The 21892-nt window shown below is 47.9% G+C and overlaps 1 protein-coding gene across 1 annotated transcript in view; it reads right to left on the reverse strand.

The window, feature by feature from the left end:
- Positions 1-1278: 1278 nt before the first annotated feature.
- The window catches only part of ABCA12 (ATP binding cassette subfamily A member 12), a 94239-nt gene continuing 73625 nt past the window's right edge, over positions 1279-21892 (reverse strand). The window contains exons 40-54 of the mRNA XM_069860499.1: positions 21086-21191; positions 16681-16735; positions 15813-15990; positions 13389-13504; positions 12622-12781; positions 10743-11011; positions 9448-9658; positions 7433-7542; positions 6607-6751; positions 6323-6457; positions 4854-4957; positions 4492-4584; positions 3947-4052; positions 3355-3492; positions 1279-2072 (exon numbers count right to left, since the gene is read on the reverse strand). Of these exons, the coding sequence (XP_069716600.1) occupies positions 1953-2072; positions 3355-3492; positions 3947-4052; positions 4492-4584; positions 4854-4957; positions 6323-6457; positions 6607-6751; positions 7433-7542; positions 9448-9658; positions 10743-11011; positions 12622-12781; positions 13389-13504; positions 15813-15990; positions 16681-16735; positions 21086-21191 (2046 nt within the window). The 3' untranslated portion in view covers positions 1279-1952. The remainder of the gene's footprint in view (positions 2073-3354; positions 3493-3946; positions 4053-4491; positions 4585-4853; positions 4958-6322; positions 6458-6606; positions 6752-7432; positions 7543-9447; positions 9659-10742; positions 11012-12621; positions 12782-13388; positions 13505-15812; positions 15991-16680; positions 16736-21085; positions 21192-21892) is intronic.

Raw genomic sequence — 21892 nt, forward strand, 5'->3', positions numbered from 1 at the left:
AGCAGATGTTTCTATTAATGCCAGAATTGGGTGAAAATTCAAAGGATGCTTTTTGCCATTTATTTTTTTATTTTTTAAAAAAAACTTGGTTTTACTCAATTAAACTGGAACTTGCTGAAGTATTCCAATGAATCACTCCCCCCTTTTTTTATTAGTAGGCTCTAAAGGGACAAAAGAATAGCTTTGTACCGGTCTCCCTCAATTAAATGTAAAGTACATCTGGACAGGGTCTGAAGATCCATCTTCCACTGGCAGTTGCGAAGCCATCGACATAATAAAATAATACTCTGATTGGTGTTACAAGGCTGCATTTAAATCATTGGCATTCAAGCTCCGAGTCCTTTGCAGGGAGCGCAAGCCCTCCGTTAGAGAAAAGCTTAATTTTATACTGCGATCTGTGTAAGATACACAATGAAAATGAGAAAAAAAAAAGAGCTTTTTTTTTTTTGCAGAGCTGGAGACATAATAATAGAAGCTACAATGAATGTCTGGGCAGCTTTTGCAGTTACTTATAAACTGCAGGTGTCAAATGCATTCTGGAAAGAAGCCCAATTCCAGTTTTAATTACAGTCAGCGGGTTGAGGCATAAATTCAGGGCTTCACAATACCTTCAGCCCATAACAAAACTCCTCCTGCCGTCACTAAGAAATTCACACCAACATCAAGGAGAAAACGTGACCAGTAGCTAAACTCTGAACTCCAGCATCCATGGAAAAATCCTAGGCACCCCTGATACTTAAAGCTCCCGTTTCTCCCGTGATTATCTCAGCAAGCCTCAACATCTGGTGGGAACTGAACTAGTAGAACATCTCTGATGATCAGGGGGAGAAATATCTGTCCTTGAAGCTTTCATCTGAAGCTTCCTTTGGCTCTAACTGGGCTGATGTTCCCAGGGGCTGCCATCACTCAGGTTTGAGGACACCAAACTTTGTGGTGTTTGGTGTCCTCAAACCTGAGTTGATGGCAGCCCCTGGGAACTTTGGGTTCCTTCGGGTCTCACCAAAGTGGAAGCAGAGAGAGAGAGCCTCTCGGGAGAGGGAGATGTCAGGATTTCTGAGAAAGGGAGCAGCTCGTTGCTTTTGCTCAGCTCAGGGAAACAACCTTATGAAGCAAACTTCATCTCAGAGGGTTCAGCCGATGTGCCTGCCTTGTACCACTCTGCTGCTCTAATGGAGGCTTGATGGAGAAGGGAGCTGGCTGGGGGGGATAAAATTCCCTTGGGAACCAAGAGGAGGGCCTGCCTGGGACCGAACGACCTACTGGAGGAATTACACGGAGCTGGAATAAACCACAGGAACAAACCGAAACCACTGGAAACACCAGTTTCAACAAGAACTGTATTAGTACTGACGCAACCCAGACATACAGATAAGCTTTATCTCATTACCAACGACAGCCCCCGCGGCTCTCGATACGCGACACCTACATCCTCGCAACACCCCAACGAGGCTGGGCAAGGCCACCAGCCCCATCCCACCAGTGGGGAACCCGTCAAAGCCGAGCGACTCTCCCGTGGTCACCCAGGAAGTCTGTTGCTGAGCAGGGAGCGGAGCGAGGGCTTTCAGAAGGGGCAGCCGTGGAGCTGCTTTCTATCAAACACCCTACGCTGCTGGCAGCTCCTCTGCTCCATCACAGCCAGTTCTGCTCTAAGAAACGGCCACAAGCAGCAGGTGGTGTCCTCACAGGTGTTAAAGGGATGATAAACCAAGAACTGGAGAGGGGAAGGGGGCAAAGAAGAACCTGTGCAAAGACCAATCTGATTTGGAACCAAACGCCACTCTTAAATGCCTACTGTGCTCCTAGTAACAAAATAAGTGCATATCAAAACAAAGAGTACTTGAAGAAAATGTGACTTTTTATCCCTGCCATCCCAGAATCACAGAAAACGGGGGGTGGAGGGGTCACATCAGGTCTTTTCCGCAGCTTCTATGATCCCTTGTGGTTGAGTCCCTTCAGTAGATGGAGCTGATGGTGCTATCTTGGCTGTTGGTGTCAGAGCTGTCCAGTGTCACATCAGGACCCGCGTCCACGCCATCCGGATCCACTTGCTCTTTAGCAAAGTTGATGAAAACCTGGAAGTTTAAAGGAAAACATTCATGATGTGATGGCAGAAAGGGTTTATACTGTGAATGAATAAAGAAGGACTAGATATTCAATCCATCCATCAGGAATGGATTCACGCTGGGTCTGAGAACAGCAAGCGCTGGGATTCCACGGGCCAGTGTAAATAAATGGATGCACACTCCAGGACTGCTGAATCAACACTTGGGATGCAAAGGCAGACACTCCTGTACAAATCCTAATCCTCCTGCAGCCCATGTTTACGAAGTGCTAGCGAGGCAATACCCTCATTTTGATCACAGCGCAATACAGTTTTATTATTGCTTTATAAACCCATCTGTCTCTATATAGTCGACATCTGTGCACGCACAACTGCGTATTATATAGATAGGTGTATATAATCACACCTAACAGGCTTCCTTTGAACAGTATCTAATGAATACATAAAATATTCTTACTAGAACGCTACCCGCAGTCATATTTGCATACGCACACATCCAAGCTGTCCTCCCACTCAACAGGACCTGGGGCTTCTTGCGGCTTCGCCCTCACAACTGCTGCCCCTTAATAGAATAGTATTGAGGGCCTCCTTTCCTCCTCCCCTAATCCCTGCTTAATAATCTATAGGATTATAGGGCTGCAGGTTTGCTCCTCTCTCTGGGACAGACCTAACGTATCTGATGTTGATGCCCACCAGGATGATTGAGCAGCCTGGCCAGTGGGAGGTGTCCCTGCGCATGGCAGGGGGGTAGAACCAGAAGATCTTCAAGGTCCCTTCCAACACAAACGATTTTATGATTTTTTTTTTCTTCTTGCAGCAGCTCTTCAGCTCATGTTTTTCCTACAAGATTTTTATGCCAGTGGGACTGTTCTTCTAAGGGAAAATGGAAGGAACTTAACCGTGAAGCTAAGTTCGGAGTAATGCTAAATGAACTCACAACTCAAATACAGAAAAAGTGAAATCAAGCGAATTTCTAGGACTGGTGGGAATCCTGGCACTGGGCTCGGAGGCGATTCCTGCCCTCCATCCACACCCACAAGGCTGCTGAAATCAGCAGTGAGCGAGGGCAGAACAGATCCTTTATGCTACCAGCAGCTTTCTGCATGTATTTCCCTAGCGCCAGCACAGGTAGCTGAGGCAGCAGTGCTGATATAGTATCCCCAGGGGGAATGTAGATGGAAATCCCTTTCAAAACATAGTCTATTGTGTGCAGCAGTCCATTAGGTGTAACCATCAGTCTGCTCCCCTGTTAAGAGGTTTAAATGGACGGGCACACATCCTTAATTCCTTACCTCCTCTAACGTTGTCTGACTCACTGAGAAGTGGCGGATATCGAAGGCGGCTTTGCTGCCTTCCAGGAGATCAAATATATTTGCCACCCCTCCCGCAGAGACTGGAACGTGATACTCCACCATGTTGAAATGCCGATCCTGCGGGAACAGGAATGATGGGGTACGGTTAAGAGGTTGGTGCCTATAAAGAGCCAGCAGATCTGCTGGCTGGCTGAGAATGAAAGCAAATTGGAGCTGGACCAAGGAAGGAAGGGCCAGAGGGCGTGTTCTCTCCTTCGGAGGTGTTTAAAAGGCAGGTAGATGAAGTGCTTAGGGATAAGATTTAGTAGCGGACAGGAGCGGTTGGACTTAATCATCTTAAAGGTCTTTTCCAACCTAAATGATTCTATTATTCTATTTGGCTGAAGGAACTTGGGTGCTCCAGCCCTTGGACATCATTGCTGATGCCACCAAGTGCATGTGTATGAATCCCTTACAATGAGAACATGGATCTACATGCACAGTGTGCTACAAGATGTTTACCTCGCAAGATCCTCTTGGTTCATTCAAAAGGACTGAGAGGGCCTCTCCCAAAAGCATTTTTCCTGCTTACCTTCAGGCACGTATCTGGGAAATGTGACTTCATGAAGTCTGTCAGCGTCTCAGTGCAAACTGTGTTGCTATTTAAGTGCATCTTCACGGTGAATCCTCTTCCAAACCTGGGGGAAAAAGAAAATCACAATTAGCACAGCAGGAAAGAAAAACAGATAAAGAAGCCCCTTTGTGAGTGCTGCACAGCCTCTTCAGGGAAATCTAATCCAGGCAGAGTGCAGCTTGGACGGGGCCAGAGTTGTTAACCTGGAGTGAATCTTAATACGAAGCTGAGCTATTGTGATAACTAATAAAATCGAAACTCGACCCTAACATGCATTTCACATATTCGGCAGGCAACAGATTACTTTAGGGAACACATCTCGGGGAAGGAAGGCTGTGAGAGAGTAGAAAGTGCATTTGTTAACGCAGAATTTCAATGGAGTAGTAAGAAACACAACCCAAACAATGACGTTAGTTTGGTGCCCTGTTAACAAAGGTTGCATTTTCTGAGCTCTCGAAGCTGTGGGTTAGCAACTCCGTATGCTGTTCAGGAGCTTTACTGACCTGCTCTTGATATGCTGCAAAGAGCCAATGCACTGAAAACTCCCGTTCACCATAATAGCCAGCCTGGTGCAGAGGGCTTCACATTCCTCCATGCTAAAATAACAAGAGAGAAACTCTAAGTCACGAAGAAAGTATAAAAAAAAAATAGTGATTTTAATGACTGGAGAACATCACTGATCTTCCCTGGAGGACTGAACTGTTGTGGGTCTCTGTGGGCACCCACGTCCAGCCACAACAACCCCCCAGTGCTGTCCTAGCTTGATGCCCTGGAATTGTGTGTCAACCAACAAGGAGCGTGAAGGCTGGGCCCTTCCACGGCTCCTATAGACCATGAAACAGAGTCAGAGCCAAAGCAGCCCCACCTGTGGGACGTGAGGATCACCGAGCACTTGTTCTGCACTTCCTCACTGATGATTTTCCAAAGGTGGCGTTTAGCATTTGGATCCATTCCAGAGCTTGGTTCATCCTGTTGGGAAAGACCGGACTCAGCATCAGTTTGAACTCAAGGTCTAATCTTCTAAACCATTTTAGGTTCACCATTAGTGTTAGGTTTGCCATAAGGACCCACAGGAGACCTGGCACGGATACAGATCCAGGAGAAGGAGTTAGATCATGGATTTGACCGAGACATCCTCGGAGCAGAAGCAAGTCAGCTCGTCTGCCACCTCCATCCTGCTGCCCTTTGGAGCTGCACAGCTCCATGGTGCCTGGTGGGAACTCCCAACCTCTGTTGGGGCTCTAGAGGAACCCGCTGGCTGTGACAGCACCATCAGATCAACCTTAATGCTCATTCTATACCTGCAGTTCCCACGTGCACTAGCGTTTTGCCTCCTTCCTATAAGCTGATGAAGAGATGGAATATCTTTATCTGTTATTCTATCTCCTGTCTTATGCACTGCTGATAGAATTGTCAGCCAATTTACAATTAACAAATTATTATTCTCAAGGATAAGGCCTTATGTAAGGCAGAAATCAAACAGCTTGGGTTCAGGCAGCAGTCAGTACAGAGGAAATTCCCCTGCCTTCCATCTTCACTGAGATGTTTTTACATCACATCAGCAGAGGGAGGGCTGGTGTATGTGGTCAGAGGTAAAGGCAGTGGCACTGGGCTTGACACGAGTTGGGGCAAGGGAGATTTATGTCCCCTAGGTCCCAAATTTAATATCAGGAAACCTGCTTGCAGAGCACTGCACATATTCAAGGGGAAAAACTGCCCTAAAAGGTTTTTTTAACTATGATGAATTTCGTGGAAGAACTAGAAAGTTCAACATGACAGACAAAAGGGGAAGCAAAACCTAGAAAAACAGATTTATGTTCTAGAATCATAGAACCACTGAGTTCAGAAAAGACCTCTAAGCTCGTCCAGTCCAACCATCAGCCCAACCCCATCGTGCCTACTAAACCAAAGTACCACGTCTGCACACTTTTTGAACACCTGCAGGGATGGTGACTCCACCAGTTCCTGAGGGAAGCTGCTCCTTTGCTCTCCTACAGATTTGGAGCCTTGAATGCCACTTTCCTTACAGCACCATGCAGGGCAGTCGATACAAAACCCCAAGAAAGCACTAGGAACAAGGAGCATTAACCTAGCAAATAGGAGATTTATTTTACTCTCTGGAAGAGCTAAACCAGCAGATTCCCCACTCTCTTACAACCTCAAAGAACATTTGGGTGCTTGCTGGAATGGAAACATCCCTCTGATGTACGTGCTGTCAGGCTCAGTGTGGGCATTTCGGGGTGTCCTGCAAGCTGTGCCTGAAAGGCACAGACTGTCCCAGCCGCCTGCCCGGAGACCTGCTCCTCTTCTCCCCAGCAAAGCCCCATTTCTCACCAGCAGCAGAATTGAGGGATTCCCAATGAGGGCCAGAGCTGTTGACAACTTTCTATTGGTGCCGTAACTGCACATGGAGGTGACTCTGTCCTTGTAGGCCACCAGATTCAGCCGGTGGAGAAGCTGCAGAACAACCTGTTGGAGCAAGAGTACAGCTTTCGTAACAATGTCCAGGCAGAAATTACCATGCACGTGTCTGTTTACTGCAAGACAAATTAAGCCAATGTAAAGGTTCTCAAGAACTTGGAGGAAAATGCTCTAAGTCAAGCCCCAGTGATACTCACTCCCTTGATGTCTCTCTCTGGGATGCCATGGAGCCTGGCATAGTAATACATGTGCTCTTCCACCGTCAGCAAGTCATCCAAGGCATCTTCTTGAGGACAGTAGCCAAAGAGCGACCAATGTGCCTCACTGATGTCATTCAAGGACCTGTGTAAGGAAGTTAGTGACTCATTCCGAACACCGAATTGCCGGTGCGCTCTGGAATCAGACAAGAGAGAGAAAAAAACCCTCTCTGCTGCTTCCTACCCCTTTGCCAACTCTTGAAAGACAATGCTATTAGTTAGCAGGCCTTCAGCTTTTAGGCTCTCAGTCCTGTAAAGGAAGAATCGTTATCATAGAGTCACAGAATGGCTTGAGTTGGAAGGGACCTTAAAGATCCTCTGATTCCAACCCCCGGCCACGGGGAGGGACTCCTCCCACTACATCATCTGTGATATCGGTTCACTGCAATGTCTAGTTCTGAGCTCTGCCAGCATTTCAGATGGCTCAGCTGCCACCAGGCCTTCTCCTGTTAAAGAGCACTCTGAGAAGAGTCCTACTGCTCTGCAGACACTTCCTCAAAGGTGGGATCACACTCAGCTGAGGATCTGAGTCTGATCCCATCTGCAATGAAGTGAAAGATCCACCACTGAGAACAGCAGCAAAACACAAACCCTAGGGAAGCAGCCATGCCATCTTCAAAGGATGAAATCCCCTGCCTTGTTTAGCTTTGCTCCGTTTTGTTTTGTTTCAGACTTGTACATGTCTTTTCCTTTGCCATCTGGCCTTAAAAACTGCTCTCGGGCCCATTTGCTCACACGCCTTCCCCAGAAACGACATCCTGCATACCCAGAATGATCCTGGACCCGCAGCCTTCCGCTGGACGCTCCGATATCGCCTGTCAGCATCTTAAAGATGGTCGTCTTTCCAGCTCCGTTCACACCAAGCAGGCCAAAGCACTGGGTTGTGGGAAAGAAAAGCAGAAATCATAGAAAAGTTTGGGTTGGAAGGAACAAAGCCCACCCAGTTCCACCCCTGCCATGGGCAGGGACACCTCCCACTGGATTAGGGGCTCCAAGCTTCATCCAACCTGGCCTGGAACCCCTCCAGGGATGGGGCAGCCATAAATTTTCTGGGCAGCCTGGGCCAGGGCCTCCCCACCCTCACAGGAAAACATTCCTTCTGAAGATCTCATCTCAATCTCCCCTCTTTCAGCTTCAAACCATTCCCCCTCGTCCTATCCCTGCCCTCCCTGACCAAGAGCCCCTCCCCAGCTTTCCTGGAGACGTGCTGGATTTATAATGCAGAAATACTGCTCCGCGGCGAGTGCTCAGTGCCTCTCGTCTCTCCCCTGGACTCTCGAGCAAGATGAATTGCAAGAGAGGCAGAGGTACTCAGAGTATACGAACGTTATAATGGAGGTTGTTTATGGCGCACTATACTGCCACTTATATTAGGACCATTTGTTTAATATGCTGAAGAATCAAGGATGTGTCTCTAATAGAGTCATTCCTTTTACAGCAAGGTGCTTTTTTTGCAGCGAGCTCATCCGACGGGGCAAATCCTGATTATCTGATGTGTGCAAAGCCTCCCGCTGACAGGAACGGAGCTATTCATGGGCACGAGGTGAGCGAGGTTTGCGCTGTCATTGGTGAAACCGTAATGCGACGCAAGATTTTTGTCCAATAATCTCAGTAATGTGCTACTTTAATAAGATGAAGAAGTGGCTCCGGCAGCCCAGTTCAGTATCTCGTGCTAAAATCAGTGTTTTATTGTGATGGTTGGAGATACACAGTTGTGTGTCGCATGAGCAATCACCATTATGCTGATAATTACTATTATTTTGACACTGTTAGTGCAGACCAGCTGATGTGAACCCCCTGAACGTGCTGGACCCGTTGCAGACGCCCAGCAGTGATTCAGGGCTTATCCCTGCCTCAAGGTGATGCGGAGACAGTATCTGTGCAACCCGAGGTGTAGGGCTGCGGCCTCGGATTGGCACCCTAAATCTCACCAGCATCAAGCTGACTCTTTCCACAAGTTAGAAACCTTGAAATCCTCTGCCAGAAGGATCAGCACCGCAGTCTCCACATAAGGCTGCCTCCCTCCAGCCCGGCACCCTGCCTCCTTTCACATGCCCAGGAACTCAGTGGGAGCCAGGCAGTTAAAAAAACAGGTAGCAAGGGTTAATTCCAACCTCTCCCCCAAGCTGGGTGCTCAGCCTGAGGTAGGATCCCATCTCTAGAAGCTCCACCCGTAAACCTTCTTCCTGGTCTCAGTGCTGCTCTGTGTATTCCTGTCCCTTCTCTTCTCATGAGTCACTGTTTTTGCAGGTAACTGCACTGCCAGGACCAAAATATTTTCCTTAAGTTAGTTTTAAATCCTAATAAATGAAAATGTGTGTTCAGCAGAAGTGATTTGTCTCTTCCTGATGGGAAAACACTAGCAGATAAGCCTGACTCACTGTCTCTCATGCAGTTTAGGTGAATAATTGCAACTGGACAAATCCTGCTGCCTTCATTCGCCACGCAGCAATCCACAGCGACACCCCAAGACTGTGCTGCACAAACACATCACGGAGACATTGTGCTCTGATATGGATCCATCACTGTCCCACCCACCTCTGCTCTTTCTGGGGCCTTCAGACTCTCACTTGGTGGCCCAAATCCACCTTTAGTCACTACCATAACCCCAAGAATCAATAAATGAGACAAAGGAAGGAGGAAGTCAGAGCAGAACAAGCCATAACAGTTGTGCTGGGACAGCGGCAAGGACTGGGAGAGAAGATGACAACAGGGCTGTGGATTTGCTCCGGTTTCGCTGCCCAGGGCGGAAGGTATCCACAGCCTTTTCCTCTCACTTACCTCTCCGGCAGGAATCCCGAGGCTGATGTTTTTCACAGCCGTGATGCGTTTGTGAGGAAGGTGGTAGATCTTTGTGAGATTCTGGAGCTGCACCACGTCGAAGTCAGCTTTGCCGGTCTCCACACGGTTCCTCTCTGCCTGAACATCCTCGTCCTCCTCAGCCACAGGTGACAGGAGAGATGCTTTGCCTTGCACTCTGTCAAACAGGAACCTACGGGGAGGGCAGAGAGACCTTAGCCTCCGGCAGGCAGACAGCAGCGAGCCTGTGTGCTTGGGGTACTGAGGAGCCTTCACAGAATCAGAGAATGGTTTGGGTTTGAAGGGACCACGAAGATCATCCAGTTCCAACCCCCTGCAGTGAGCAGGGACATCTTCAACTCAATCAGGTCACTCAGAGCCCTGTCCAAACCAGCCTTGAATGCTTCCATGGATGGGGCATCCGCCACCTCTTTGGGCAACCTGGGCCAGTGTTTCTCCACCTTCTTCCTAACATCCAGTCTAAACTTCTCCCCTTTCAGTTTAAAACCAGCACCCCTTGTCCTATTGCTACAGGTCCTGCTAAAAAGTTTTCCCCATCTCTTTTGTCAGCAATAATGTCTCCTTGGAGCTTTCTCCAAGCTGAGCAACCCCAACTCGCTCAGCCTTTCTTCATGGGGAGGAGCTCCAGGTCTCCGATCATTTTTGTGGGCTCCTCTGGACCTGCTCCAACAGGTCCACGTCTGCCCTGTGCCGAGGGTTCCAGAGCTGGGTGGAGCCTTCCTGCATGATCCCAGGGAGTGTGAACACACACAGACAGTTTCTGTTCTCTCCTGACATTTGTGCCATTTAGGGAATTGAAAACCCCAATGTTCTCCTTCTGCCTAATTTTTGCTCTTTTTCAGCAAATATTCTGAGCTGCCTTGTGAACAGACTCGTAATGCAGGTGACAGGGCTGTTCCTGCTCCTCCCTGTGTGCCAGAGGAGGCTCTGGGAGATCCAAACAGCTGTTTAGGGACCGGCTGCTCTTACCAACCAGCCGAACATCAGCTCACCACACCCAAAGCCCTTAAACGAGGGTCAGAGTCTCAGCCTGCAAGGACAATTAAGAGACTCCGGTATCCTAAACCTCTATTATTAACGCTCTAATTACTGACAGGTATCGCGACTGCTGCCAGAGAAAACCTAACTGCACGTTTGCAAAGCGTCTTGGAAATTTATGGGTTTCTTAATTGACAAGGATGGTGCAAGAGCCCAGAATTAAACCACTGAGCGCTGGCTCAGTCTGTTTTCATTGCGAGACTCCAGATGTTACTTACTCTAGTACGTTGTTCCAGACTCTCTGAATCATCCTGTCGTGAACTGTAAGACGAATGGCAAAACAAATGGTGCCCTGGAGAAACATGGCAAACAGCTTGGATGTGGTCTTGTCCAGCTCAAAGGTTTTGTCCGGGTAGTCCACTCCGTAGGCTTTTAAGAAGCCCAGCAGCGCCTGATCCTGCGACAGTTCAATCAAGCCATAGCCAAAGCAAAATTGTGGGAACAGAAGGAACGCGTGCCTTAAGTTTTCAGCGAGATCACGCAAGCCCTGAAAAATAAACCCAAAAAAGCAGTGCAGTCAGTCAACGTTTTTATTCATGGAATAAATTCATGGGCTTTGCCGTGGGACTGAAGTGTAACAATTACATTGGGATTTGCTTGTGTCTCAGAGCAGAGATAAATTGAGAGCAGAGATCTCTGGAGACGGCTCGTTTCACAGGCACAAGGTCAGAAAAGTCAAGAGGCAGCTCTGAGGTTGTGATCACCCATAGTAAACAGCAGGCAGTTCGGGGAGCCAGCTCTCACTGCTGCTCCAGCTGCCTCACGTGGTGCGTGCAGCAACCTGAAAGCCACCCGTGAGCCGGAGCCGAATCCTGCCACTGCACTGCATGCTGCCTCCTGAAACTACTGGCAACAGCCTGCTCCCCAGTCCTGCTCCTCTGAGGAACTGCCTGATCTCTTTTCCTTGGACAAACATCTCCATAAACCACAAGACTTGGCTTTAGCAGACATGGAAGGGCAGTCTCAAGCTTCTGAACTCTCTACATAGAGATCTGGTACGTTTCTAGCAGAAGAAAGGATTAGTGCACACAGTAAATTAGCAGGGGAAGAGAATGACTCCCTGCCACTGGGGCACAGAGGGATAAAGATGATCGCAACTGCACATCCTTAAAATCCAGGCGTTGCCAAACAAGCACTGTCCGGCTAGAGAGAAAAATCAAACCCAGCTACTGTTTTACAAAGCAACTGCCCTTTATACAAAAAGAAAACTAAATGTAAGGTGTACAATTTATCCCAGTGATTCCCAGGGACATCTCAGCTTAAGCAAAGGCTTTACTTTTTTAGGGAACCGTCACTGTCTCTGAGTCATTTTTCATCCTTGCAGGGAGAAGATGATTGTGTTACAGATCGAGATGACAAAGAGCCGGTGCGGGCTCGATGCAGCACATGTCAGGCTTGGGGCAATGACACCCAGTTGTCATTCTCTGCAGTTGGTGCTGCAAGGACTTAGCGATGGTTCAAAGTCCCCATCAACTTTTTCTCAGACGTCTGCATCCACCTTCCTGCATGGGCAGCTTTCTAACCCTCTTTATGTATTCTCCCCCTGCTACTGTAATTTCCTTCTTTGCTTGGGATGCGGATTTACAGACAACAAGGTTTGTATTTGACTCCTGTTGTGCCTGCAGGGAATCTCCTTGAACCCTGTGATGAGTGTCACAGAATCATAGAGTGTCCTGAATTAGAAGGGATTCATAAGGATCATCGAGTTCAGCTCCTGTCCCTGCACAGGACACCCCAACATTCACACCGTGGGGCTGAGGACATTGGCCAAACCCTTCTGGAATATTCTGGTGCTCTGCCTGCTTCCCTGCGAGCTGTTCCAGGGCTCCACCACCCTCTGGGGGAAGAACCTTTTCCTCATGTCCCACCTACCCCTCTCCTGGCATCTTCCTGCTGGGTCTGGTCATTGGCCACCAGAGAGAAGAGCTCAGCGCCTGCTCCTCATCCTCCCCTTGTGAAGAAGCTGTAAACTGTATCCTCTGCTTGGTCCATCCTCAAACACCCTGAAACCAGCCAGTCCCTAAGTTCCAACCCACCAAACTCAACAAGAAGCCTCCCGTGGTTTCTCCAAGGGTTTTGTATTTGTAGGATTCCTACCTGATCCGTGGCCTTTTCCTGGGAGAGCAGAAATACAACCGAGTGCGTAATGATGGTGTTGATGCCAAAGAACAAGTTGACGCAGACATAAACGATGAAGGCCATTCCTGTTTCTTTGAAAAACCCAGCCAGCAGGTACATCCATGAAAACGTTGCATATCTGTGAATTGCCAGCAGTGAAGAGAATACAGTGAGGCAAAGTGCGATTGGAAGCAAACAACTAAAGACCTCAGACAACACGGCAGTTCTGCTTTAACACGTGACTGGATTTCCATATTACAGGAGCTTAAGGGAGGAAAAATGGCTTTGTATCTGTTAGACTGTGGATGAAAAGTTGATGATCCATACTTTAGACATGGACTGAACGCAGCCAGCCAGGGCCTGGAAGAGTCAAAGCCAGGGAGACAGTTTAGCCACGTTTTCCTGTACTGGGCTGCTGGGCTTTTTTCCCTCCCTTCTCTGTTTTTGAAATGCTTCTCTATTTTGAACTTTGTAGTAGTTCAATAAACATCTGCTTACAGCTTGGGCTGTCACTGTGACCTTGAATATTTCATACCCTCACGTAGAGTTTGCTTTGAATAAAACAAGCATGGCAGCAGCGGTTTAGCTCGCTGCTCCTGGAAGGAGAAACCAGTCACCATTTGTAAAGCGTACGTGGAAGAAAAAAGCCCACGTATTCCTCCCCTGGATCCCAAACTGCAGCAGTCTGCAGTGTCCAGCTTCTCACTCCGTGCAACGATACTTAAATAACGAAGCTCCACACTTACCCAAACAGTAACAGCAGAAGAAATACTGCCAGCAAGTTATTGTTGTTGCAGAAAGCTGGTATCTGGAAGGATGAAATAACTCCTATTGAGAGTCCAATGGGGACCATAAAAAGTATCTGCAAAATGATATTAAAAAGACGTTATTAGGACAATAATTCTTAAACATTTTCCTAGAACTACGCAGAAGCAACACACCACGTCTGAATCTGGTCCCACCAGTACAGCTGGGCTTTTCTAAGAGAAACCAAATACAGGTGGGGTTTCAGCCCTCCTGAGACTTCGGGGCGTCTTGCAAATGAATTCCTCGAACCGCTCTGAACAGACAAAGCCTCAGCGTTCAGGACTGCAGGCAGAAAGTGCCTTAAGAAAAGGTTGTGAATGAAAAATGCCCCTTTGGGTTTTCTGTTAGCCTTGCAGTCAGACCACTTCATTGTGCCCTGTAAATCTGGTCTTTATAATGTTGAGTTCAAGCCAGGGACCGACCAAACATCTGCCTCGAGAGGTTCCTCTCTTCCCCAGCTTTGGGATTTAGCAGAATTTATTGGCAGGGATTCGCTGAGAAATATCAAGTTGCCGAGAGCGCTGGATTAGTTTCAGCCCGCTGAATACTGATTGTGGCAAGGACTCTGGGGATTTTTCCACAGGCTGATTTACAAATACGCAGTGCTGGAGCAAAAGGAAGGATCAGGGAAGCAGACACTGGCCTGTTCCTTCTTCCCCACCACGCTGTGTCTGAGGGCTGCTCTGCCGAGCCAGACTGCAGCTGTGCTGCCTTCAGATCCCCTTTCAAGCCCCTCATGGAAGGCAGGAGATAGTTGTGCTCCTGCCTAACCACACCAGCCCCTACAAGCAGGCATTTAGGCTACTCGGTAGCAAGCACTGGGTTAGAAAGGATCTCAAACCCATCCAGTTCCACCCCCCTGTAATGGGAAGGGACATCTCCCACTGGATCAGGGGCTCCAAGCCCCATCCAACCTGGCCTTGGACACCTCCAGGGATGGGGCGGGCAGCCACCACTGCTCTGGGCAACCTGGACCAGGGCCTCTCCACCCTTACTGGAAAACATTTCTTCCCAAGATCTCATCTCAATCTCCCCTTCTTCAGCTTAAACCCCTTCCCTCCTTGCCCTGTCCCTGCACTCCCTGATCAAGAGCCCCTCCCCAGCTTTCCTAGAGCTCCTTTCAGCACTGGAAGCTGCTCTGAGGTCTCCCTGCAGCCTTCTCTTCTCCAGGTTGAACAACCCCAACTCTCTCAGCCTGTCCTCATACGGGAGGTGCTCCAGCCCTCAGATCATGTTTGTGGCCTCCTCTGGACCCACTCCAATAGATCAATGTCCTGCCCTGAGGATTCCAGAACTGGATACAGGGCTCCAGATGGAGCCTCAGAAGAGCAGAGCAGAGGGGCAGAACCCCTCCCTCACCCTGCTGGCCACACTTCTGATGCAGCTGAGCAAACGTTCAGCCTCATGGGCTGCGAGCAGATTGCATTTCTGCACATTGCCAGAGATGTCATATTTTCAGGAACTGGTGATATCACTGGGATTGTAGGGACTAGCAGAACTGCATGAGAGCCCAGCACCATTACAGCCAGTCTGCACTTGCAGATCTCTATGAGGGTTCATCGTGCAATTCATAAGACACAAAGCACTGTAGTCTACAGACATCATGCCTATTTATCCTCTCAGCCCAGCGATGCTGTCCAGCAGCGCATTTCAGCCTCTTTACCATGAGGAAACTCAACTTCAGGGAGAACAAGGGCATGGCGACACCACGAAATGCATCGTGGTGCTGGAGAGCTCAACTGTCTACGAGGACAAGGCAGCAAATCCATGCAGCACAGCGCAACACTGTGGAAAGGAGCTTCTCACACCCTGGAAGGCATGTAGAAGCATTAATAGCTTCCCTTGGCCTAAAAACCTTTATGATAGATAGCTTTTAAGAGAGAATTCAGTGCAGCAATGGAGTTTTGCCCAGCAGGGGACTGCCTGCCATGAGATGTCTGCTAATGTCACAGCCTGTGGGCCCAGGGGTTCCAAACAACTGTAGCCTCCAGCCCCAAAGCCCCACCCCGGCTGCAAAAAGCCTGCGTGATAACTAATGTATAGCCCTGAAAGCTAACAAGAAAAGCAGCGTGCTGCTTGCATGCTAAAGCTGAAACCCAGCTCTGGCCCGTTCTGCATTGCTCTCATATAAATGTGCCGAGTGCTTTGCATACACTCGAGAGAGAAGGAATGCCTTCGCTTAGCAAAATCCTGCGTTGCGGTTCACATTTAATGGTCTTCAATGCCTCGGAGAACAATTACTACATAACACTCTTGGTAGTAATAATATTAAGAAGTCTAGGCAACCAGCTTTAAATAAGGAACTCTCTTTCCCCCGCTGCGTAATGCTACCCTTGGTGCACTTATGAACGTGAATTATTTACCAGATCATAAACGAAGTTAGTCACCCAATAGCTCGTCATCCCCATGCCTGAAATATGCTGCAGTTGTTTGGCTTTGGTTTGATGTTCTTTGACCACGTAGAGCACAAAGCTTGCCGTTGTGATAGAGTAGCCAACCAAAACAGACATGGAAACGATGATGTTGAGTAAGCTGTTGAGCCTGGGGAGAAAGTAGAGAAAGTTGTATACGGAGAGCCAAAGCAGCAGGTTTCTCTCACTGCAAAGCTAATGTTTGGAGCTCAGAAGCAAAGAAATGCAGATTCTACACCAATGGCTTTTTTGGCTGATAGCAATCATGCCTGGCAAAAAGGACTCGCAGCACTGAGTCGCAACACTGGATCGCAGCATCAGTAGCACCAGGGTGGGTTCAGATTAGACAATAAGAAAAATTTCTTCACCAAAAGGGTTCTCAGGGCCTGGCAGAGGCTGCCCAGGGCGGGAGATGGAGTCCCCATCCCTGGAGGGGTTTAAAAAATGGGTAGGTGTGGTGTTCAGAGACACGGACCCATACAGTTGGGCACCATGATCTCATAAGTCTTTTCTAACCAAGGGATTCTGCAAATTGCAAATCATGTAATTATTATTACACCAAAGCACAAAAATATGTGATGGCATAACTGTGACCTCCAGATCCATGTGGGATTCCACGAAGAAACCCTAGCAGGAATCTGCAGCTCTGTGGCATGCAAGATGCTATCCATGCACAGAGGGGATGAAGACAAGGAAGAGAGAAGTTTCATCATTTAGAGAAAGATATTCAGTAATTCAGGCTGCTTTATGGTTTCCTAGAAGTTGGTTTGCTTCTCTTGAAGCTAAGCGATTCAGGCACCAGCCAAATGAATCTGCTTACATTACTTGTTCTTGACTCTGTCCTCCAGGATATGGGTGAGCCGCTAAGAAAATACCTAAAAAGAAACAAAAAGAGAAGAAATTAAAATTGTGGCTGACTGAAAGCTTCGTTCACCAGTTCCCGAGGTTGACAGGAACACAGAAAACTTGGGAGTAGAGAAGAAAAGCAGATCAAAACCTGGGGTTTGCTGTCATCTTGGTATGAGCTTGGGCAGAATTCTGAGGGTCCCCATTTTTCCTATGACTTCTTTTTGCTGCACAACAGATCTGAAATTCAAACCCTAGGCCTTGTTTCTGCATCTGCCTGGCTGACTCCACCGTCCACTTCAGTGGGACCACTCCTACACTTAAAACTAGGCACATGCCCATGGGTCCGTGTATTGTAGGCAGGGCTCCTCAACACTGACACATTCAAACTGATGAACATGTTTTGTTTTGAAGCTGCTTTTACTGATCTCACTTCATTTCATTTGTTCTTTTATCATCAGAAGCAAACCATTCCCTACTGGCTTTCTTCACAGCTATTATCTTCCTGCCTTTCTCACTACAGGCATCTGTGGAGGTGCGAGCATAAACCCAAGTCAGCTCCAGGCACCTTTCTTCCCAGTTGGACAGTGAGTTAATTCTGAACTTTTCTGTCTTATGTGGCTAGAGGTAAAAAAAAAGATCATTTTGTCTAAAGGACCAAGCAACTGAGCTACTGTGTTTGCAAGCCCAGTGTGATGTTTTCCAAAAAGACCCCTTAAAAATGGGCTTCTATCAGGCACAAGCTGCGAGAGAGAAACTTTCTGCTCATGTGCAGGTATTGCCATAAGATTTAGTTTAAACACTTCTTAAACAAAGGAGAATGCCTAGCTGAAAGTATCCTGGTTTCATAGAAAGAGCTTGGTTGGAAGGGACCTTAAAGCCCATCCAGTCCCACCCCTGCCATGGGCAGGGACACCTCCCACTGGATCCAGTTGCTCCAAGCCCCATCCTACCTTGCCTTGAACCCCTCCAGGGATGGGGCAGCTACCACTGCTCTGGGCAACCTGGGCCAGGGCCTCCCCACCCTCACAGGAAAACATTTTGTCTTGAGATCTCATCTCAATCTCCCCTCTTTCAGCTTCAAAGCATTCCCTCCTTGCCCTGTCCCTGCACTCCCTGATCAAGAGCCCCTCCCCAGCTTTCCTGGAGCCCCTTTCAGCCTGGAAGCTGCTCTAAGGTCTCGCTGGAGCCTTCTCTTCTCCAGGCTGAACAACCCCAACTCTCTCAGCCCATCCTCATATCAGAGGTGCTCCAGCCCTCGGATCATCTCTGGCCTCCTCTGGACAAGCTCTAACACACTCACGTCCTTCCTGTGCTGTATTGTTAATCACAGTTAATTTGCTACGTCTGGAGGCAAATTGTGCCTATAGAAAGTAATTACTTGGGGGGTGCTGGGAGGCCACTTCCAGCCTCCAGGGAAGGTCTCCACCTTGGTCCCACCAAAGTCACAGCCCAGTCTCTAACACTCCGTCACCTGAAAGGGTTTAGGCTAAGAAATTTCCATGCCTAAACCCAGGGTTCTCAATCCATATTTAAGCATCTAAGCCAATGCCCTATTTCTCAGAGAGCACCAGGGGACCTCCACCTGCTCTTAAATCCAGCGAGATTTGCTAGAACACGCCACCTCTCAAACTTAAGCTCCTTAGAGGCTGGTGCCAGCCTTTCAGCAGTTACACAAGGAAGAACTATTCTGGGCTGTTTTCCCTAGGAACGAGCACTCCGACACAGGGACCAGAAAGGAGGAGGCGGTGGGTTTAGCTGACCAAGTGCCGTACCAAGCAAATAAATGTGAAAGAGAAGATTTCACAGGAAATTCATTTTGGAGGGGGGAAGGAAAAAAAAGCCACTTCAGTCTTGTCATTGGTGACAGAAGTGGAATTAAAATCTTGGGCTGCTGATAAAGCCACACAAACAGCCAGGAAATGTTTCCCTTCTCGAAGAAAGAGAAAGATCCCGCCTGTCTAATCTGTTAATGCTTCACTATAAAGCCATTTCCCTTTACTGAAGCTTAGGCTAGAAGTCAAAATTTCCATTTCAATGCTTTCTCTTTTTTGTTGGTTGGGATTGAGAGAAGAGAAAGCACAATATACGTAAGTCAAAAGCTATTATGACTTGCTTAGTGACAGGGTAAAAAGCTTTTTATGTGTTTTTTAAAAACATACGCAGTCTAAGTCGAACCTTTAAAGCGGGACTGGCACCTTTTTCAAACTGCTGCAATGACAACACACTTTTATCTGCCCATTTCAATGCTTCTTAAACTGTCATTTATTTGTCACAACAGCAAACAGATTTAGCTGCCAGGAACATAGCACGCGGAACGTCTGTTCAATTGTATTTCAAACTGGATTTACACTACCCCGGGGGAGCTATCCTCATCCATTCATTCGATTTCTCCCATTCTACCGCTTGGATCATTAGTGGGAAGCGGAGAATTATCTGTCTGGACATTTACTACTAAGCATTTCTTTCCAAAAATATATAAGCAGCGGGGCAGATGGAATAAAAACTGCTTCTATTCTTTCCCACTGAAAATCGTTACTTTGCTGGTATAAAACTTTCCTTCTGAAAACTTGCTGCCTGTTCACACGAGCTCCCTGCCTTTGCTCTCGCTACAGCGTGTGCTGGGAATACAGAGACAGGGCAAGAAGCTTCAGTGCTTAATAATTCAGCTGCTCTGGGATGTTCCCGCTGCTGGAAGCTCCTGGTGTGGATCTCCCTCTGCACCCAGAGAGGAGCTGCAGCTTTGTGATGTGCTCTTGCAGTGTATAAACCTTCTGACCTAGAGGGCACGCTGTGAATCCCAAAGGCAGGAGCCAGGGGGTGTTTTGGGATGGTGGTGGGGACGAGGCACTGGTTTCGTGTGTTGTGAGGGGAGTTTTAGTATATGTGGAGGTAGGAAGAGAGATGAGATGTTTTGATTTGTAATCAGCATTCCTCTGTTCCTTTAATTTGCGGCATGACACCCAGCACTTCAGACCTGATGCCTTTTCCATTAGAGTTCAGTTCAGAGGCATCAGTGAGGAATGGTCTTATGAGCAAAGAGACACTGTCACCTATTTCACTGTCACCTGGAACGGCAGGCCAGGCGTGACCAGGACATGGCTGGAAGGGCACCATTTGTCAAAGAAAATCAATCTGTAGGGCATTTCTGCACACAATTGCTACTCTTGTCAGATCTTATAAATCTCTGTATAAGATTCCTCAAATCGGCATCACCATAAATCTTTCCTCCCTGCACCCCCTCCGTCTCTAGAGGCAGAAACACACACACGGTTGTGCTCATGCTGCACCCATAATTAAACCCTTCCTAAACTGTAAATGGTGAGGTGGGGTGCCCTGCTTTATCAGCAGGAATTCAGGTCACTGCGTGACATTGCTGAGAAGAAGCTCTGAGAACCGATAACCCCAAATGGGCTGCTGGCTTGCCGTGTGTCAGAGGAAAAATACAGCTGAAAATTATGTTTCTCGCTGAATCTCATTCTCATTCCAACACAAACATGAGCAAACCCACGCATCCTGAGCTGCTCTCGGCAGAAAGGTGACACATTAAAATTTACTAACCTAAACCACCCCCGGAGTGACCTCCAGTAGCCTTCCAATGCATAACTAATGGGCACCGATCAAGAGACGGCTACTTCAGTGCCAGGATGAGAGGCAAGAAATCAAATAGCAACCACTGGCAATCTTTGAGAGAATGAAGCGTTTGACGTAGGAGCTGGGATCCTCCCTTGTCCAGCTCCCCCGAGTCTTTGATGAAGACAAATGAAATAGGATTCCCCTCTACTCCACTCTCATGAGACCCCACCTGGGGTACTGTGTCCAGTTCTGGAATCCTCAACATAAGGATACGGAACTGTTGGAACGGGTCCAGAGGAGGCTGGAGCCCCTCTGCTAAGAGGCCAGGCTGAGAGAGTTGGGGTTGTTCAGCCTGGAGAAGTCTCTGGGGTGACCTTAGAGCAGCTTCCAGTGCTGAAAGGGGCTTCAGGAAAGCTGAGGAGGGGATTTTTCCAAGACCTGGCATGACAGGATGAGTGGGGGATGGCTTTAAACTGGAAGGGGGAAGATTTAGCTTAGACATTAGGAAGCAATTCTTCCCTACGAGGGTAAGGAGACCCTGGCCCAGGTTGCCCAGAGAAGTCCTGGCTGCCCCATCCCTGGAAGTGTTCAAGGCCAGGTTGGATGGGGCCTTCCAACCCAAACCATTCTATGATTCTATGTTTCAATCATATTTTTCAATTCCATTTTTAAAGGAATTGCATAATTGGGAATAAAGAAATGGCCTCATTAAATTCAAGGTAGGTATTGTCATGGATTTCAATAGACCCAGGATATTCCCCCCAAAGGGGAGGAATTATCTTCTCCTGTAAAGGGACACTTACCATATCTGGAAGTCTCATTTTGTGGCAAGTTAGCTCGGAGAATGAAGTTGTTCAAGCTGTTGAGATAGGCTGGAAGGCTGTGATAACCTTCAGGATTATACCACACCTGCACACAATTGAGAAATTGAAACAATTTGGGAGAGAAATTGTTACTGATAACACTTGGGGTTGTTCTGCTTGCACAAATGAATCTTTCCATGGTCATTATCTAAAGTCATAAGCTCTACAAGTTGAAGGCCAATGATTAAACCACATCAAGTACTGAATGAGTATAAAAGCACATTTCCCGTTCAGCACAAGCATTCCCATTAGCTTCATTTTGCCTTCTACGAGAGAAGAAAGAAGGACAAGCAGGATATGTGACATAAAATGTACAGGAACTCCTCTCCTCTGCAATCAGTTGCTCAGATCCAATGAATACCAGCAGTGGGGAACTTCCCAAAGAAGAATAAGCAGCCGAACATCTGACACCCCTTGAAAGCCAGGGGGGAAAAGGTTACTTTAGGGCAAAAAATAGCCAGTCACTCACTTCTCAGTCAGGAGCAGCCTTTCCTTCCCCAGGACAACTTTTCCTACCTATGCCATGATAAACCCTGAGGACTGAGGGGAAAAATCAGATCACAGGATGTGCACTTTGCGGGGATTCACCACCACCAGCTCTAGGCACAACCCACAGCACTCAGGCTGGAAGCCTGTTACCTACCAAACGACAGAAAGCTTGGTCTCTTAAAGTTAGAAATTTAAACACAACCCACAGCATCCACCTTCACATATCCCCAAGTCCTGCCTGCTCAGTGATTTCATTCT

This window comes from Phaenicophaeus curvirostris, chromosome 7 (assembly GCF_032191515.1).
Source record: "Phaenicophaeus curvirostris isolate KB17595 chromosome 7, BPBGC_Pcur_1.0, whole genome shotgun sequence".
NCBI classification, from domain to species: domain Eukaryota; kingdom Metazoa; phylum Chordata; class Aves; order Cuculiformes; family Cuculidae; genus Phaenicophaeus; species Phaenicophaeus curvirostris.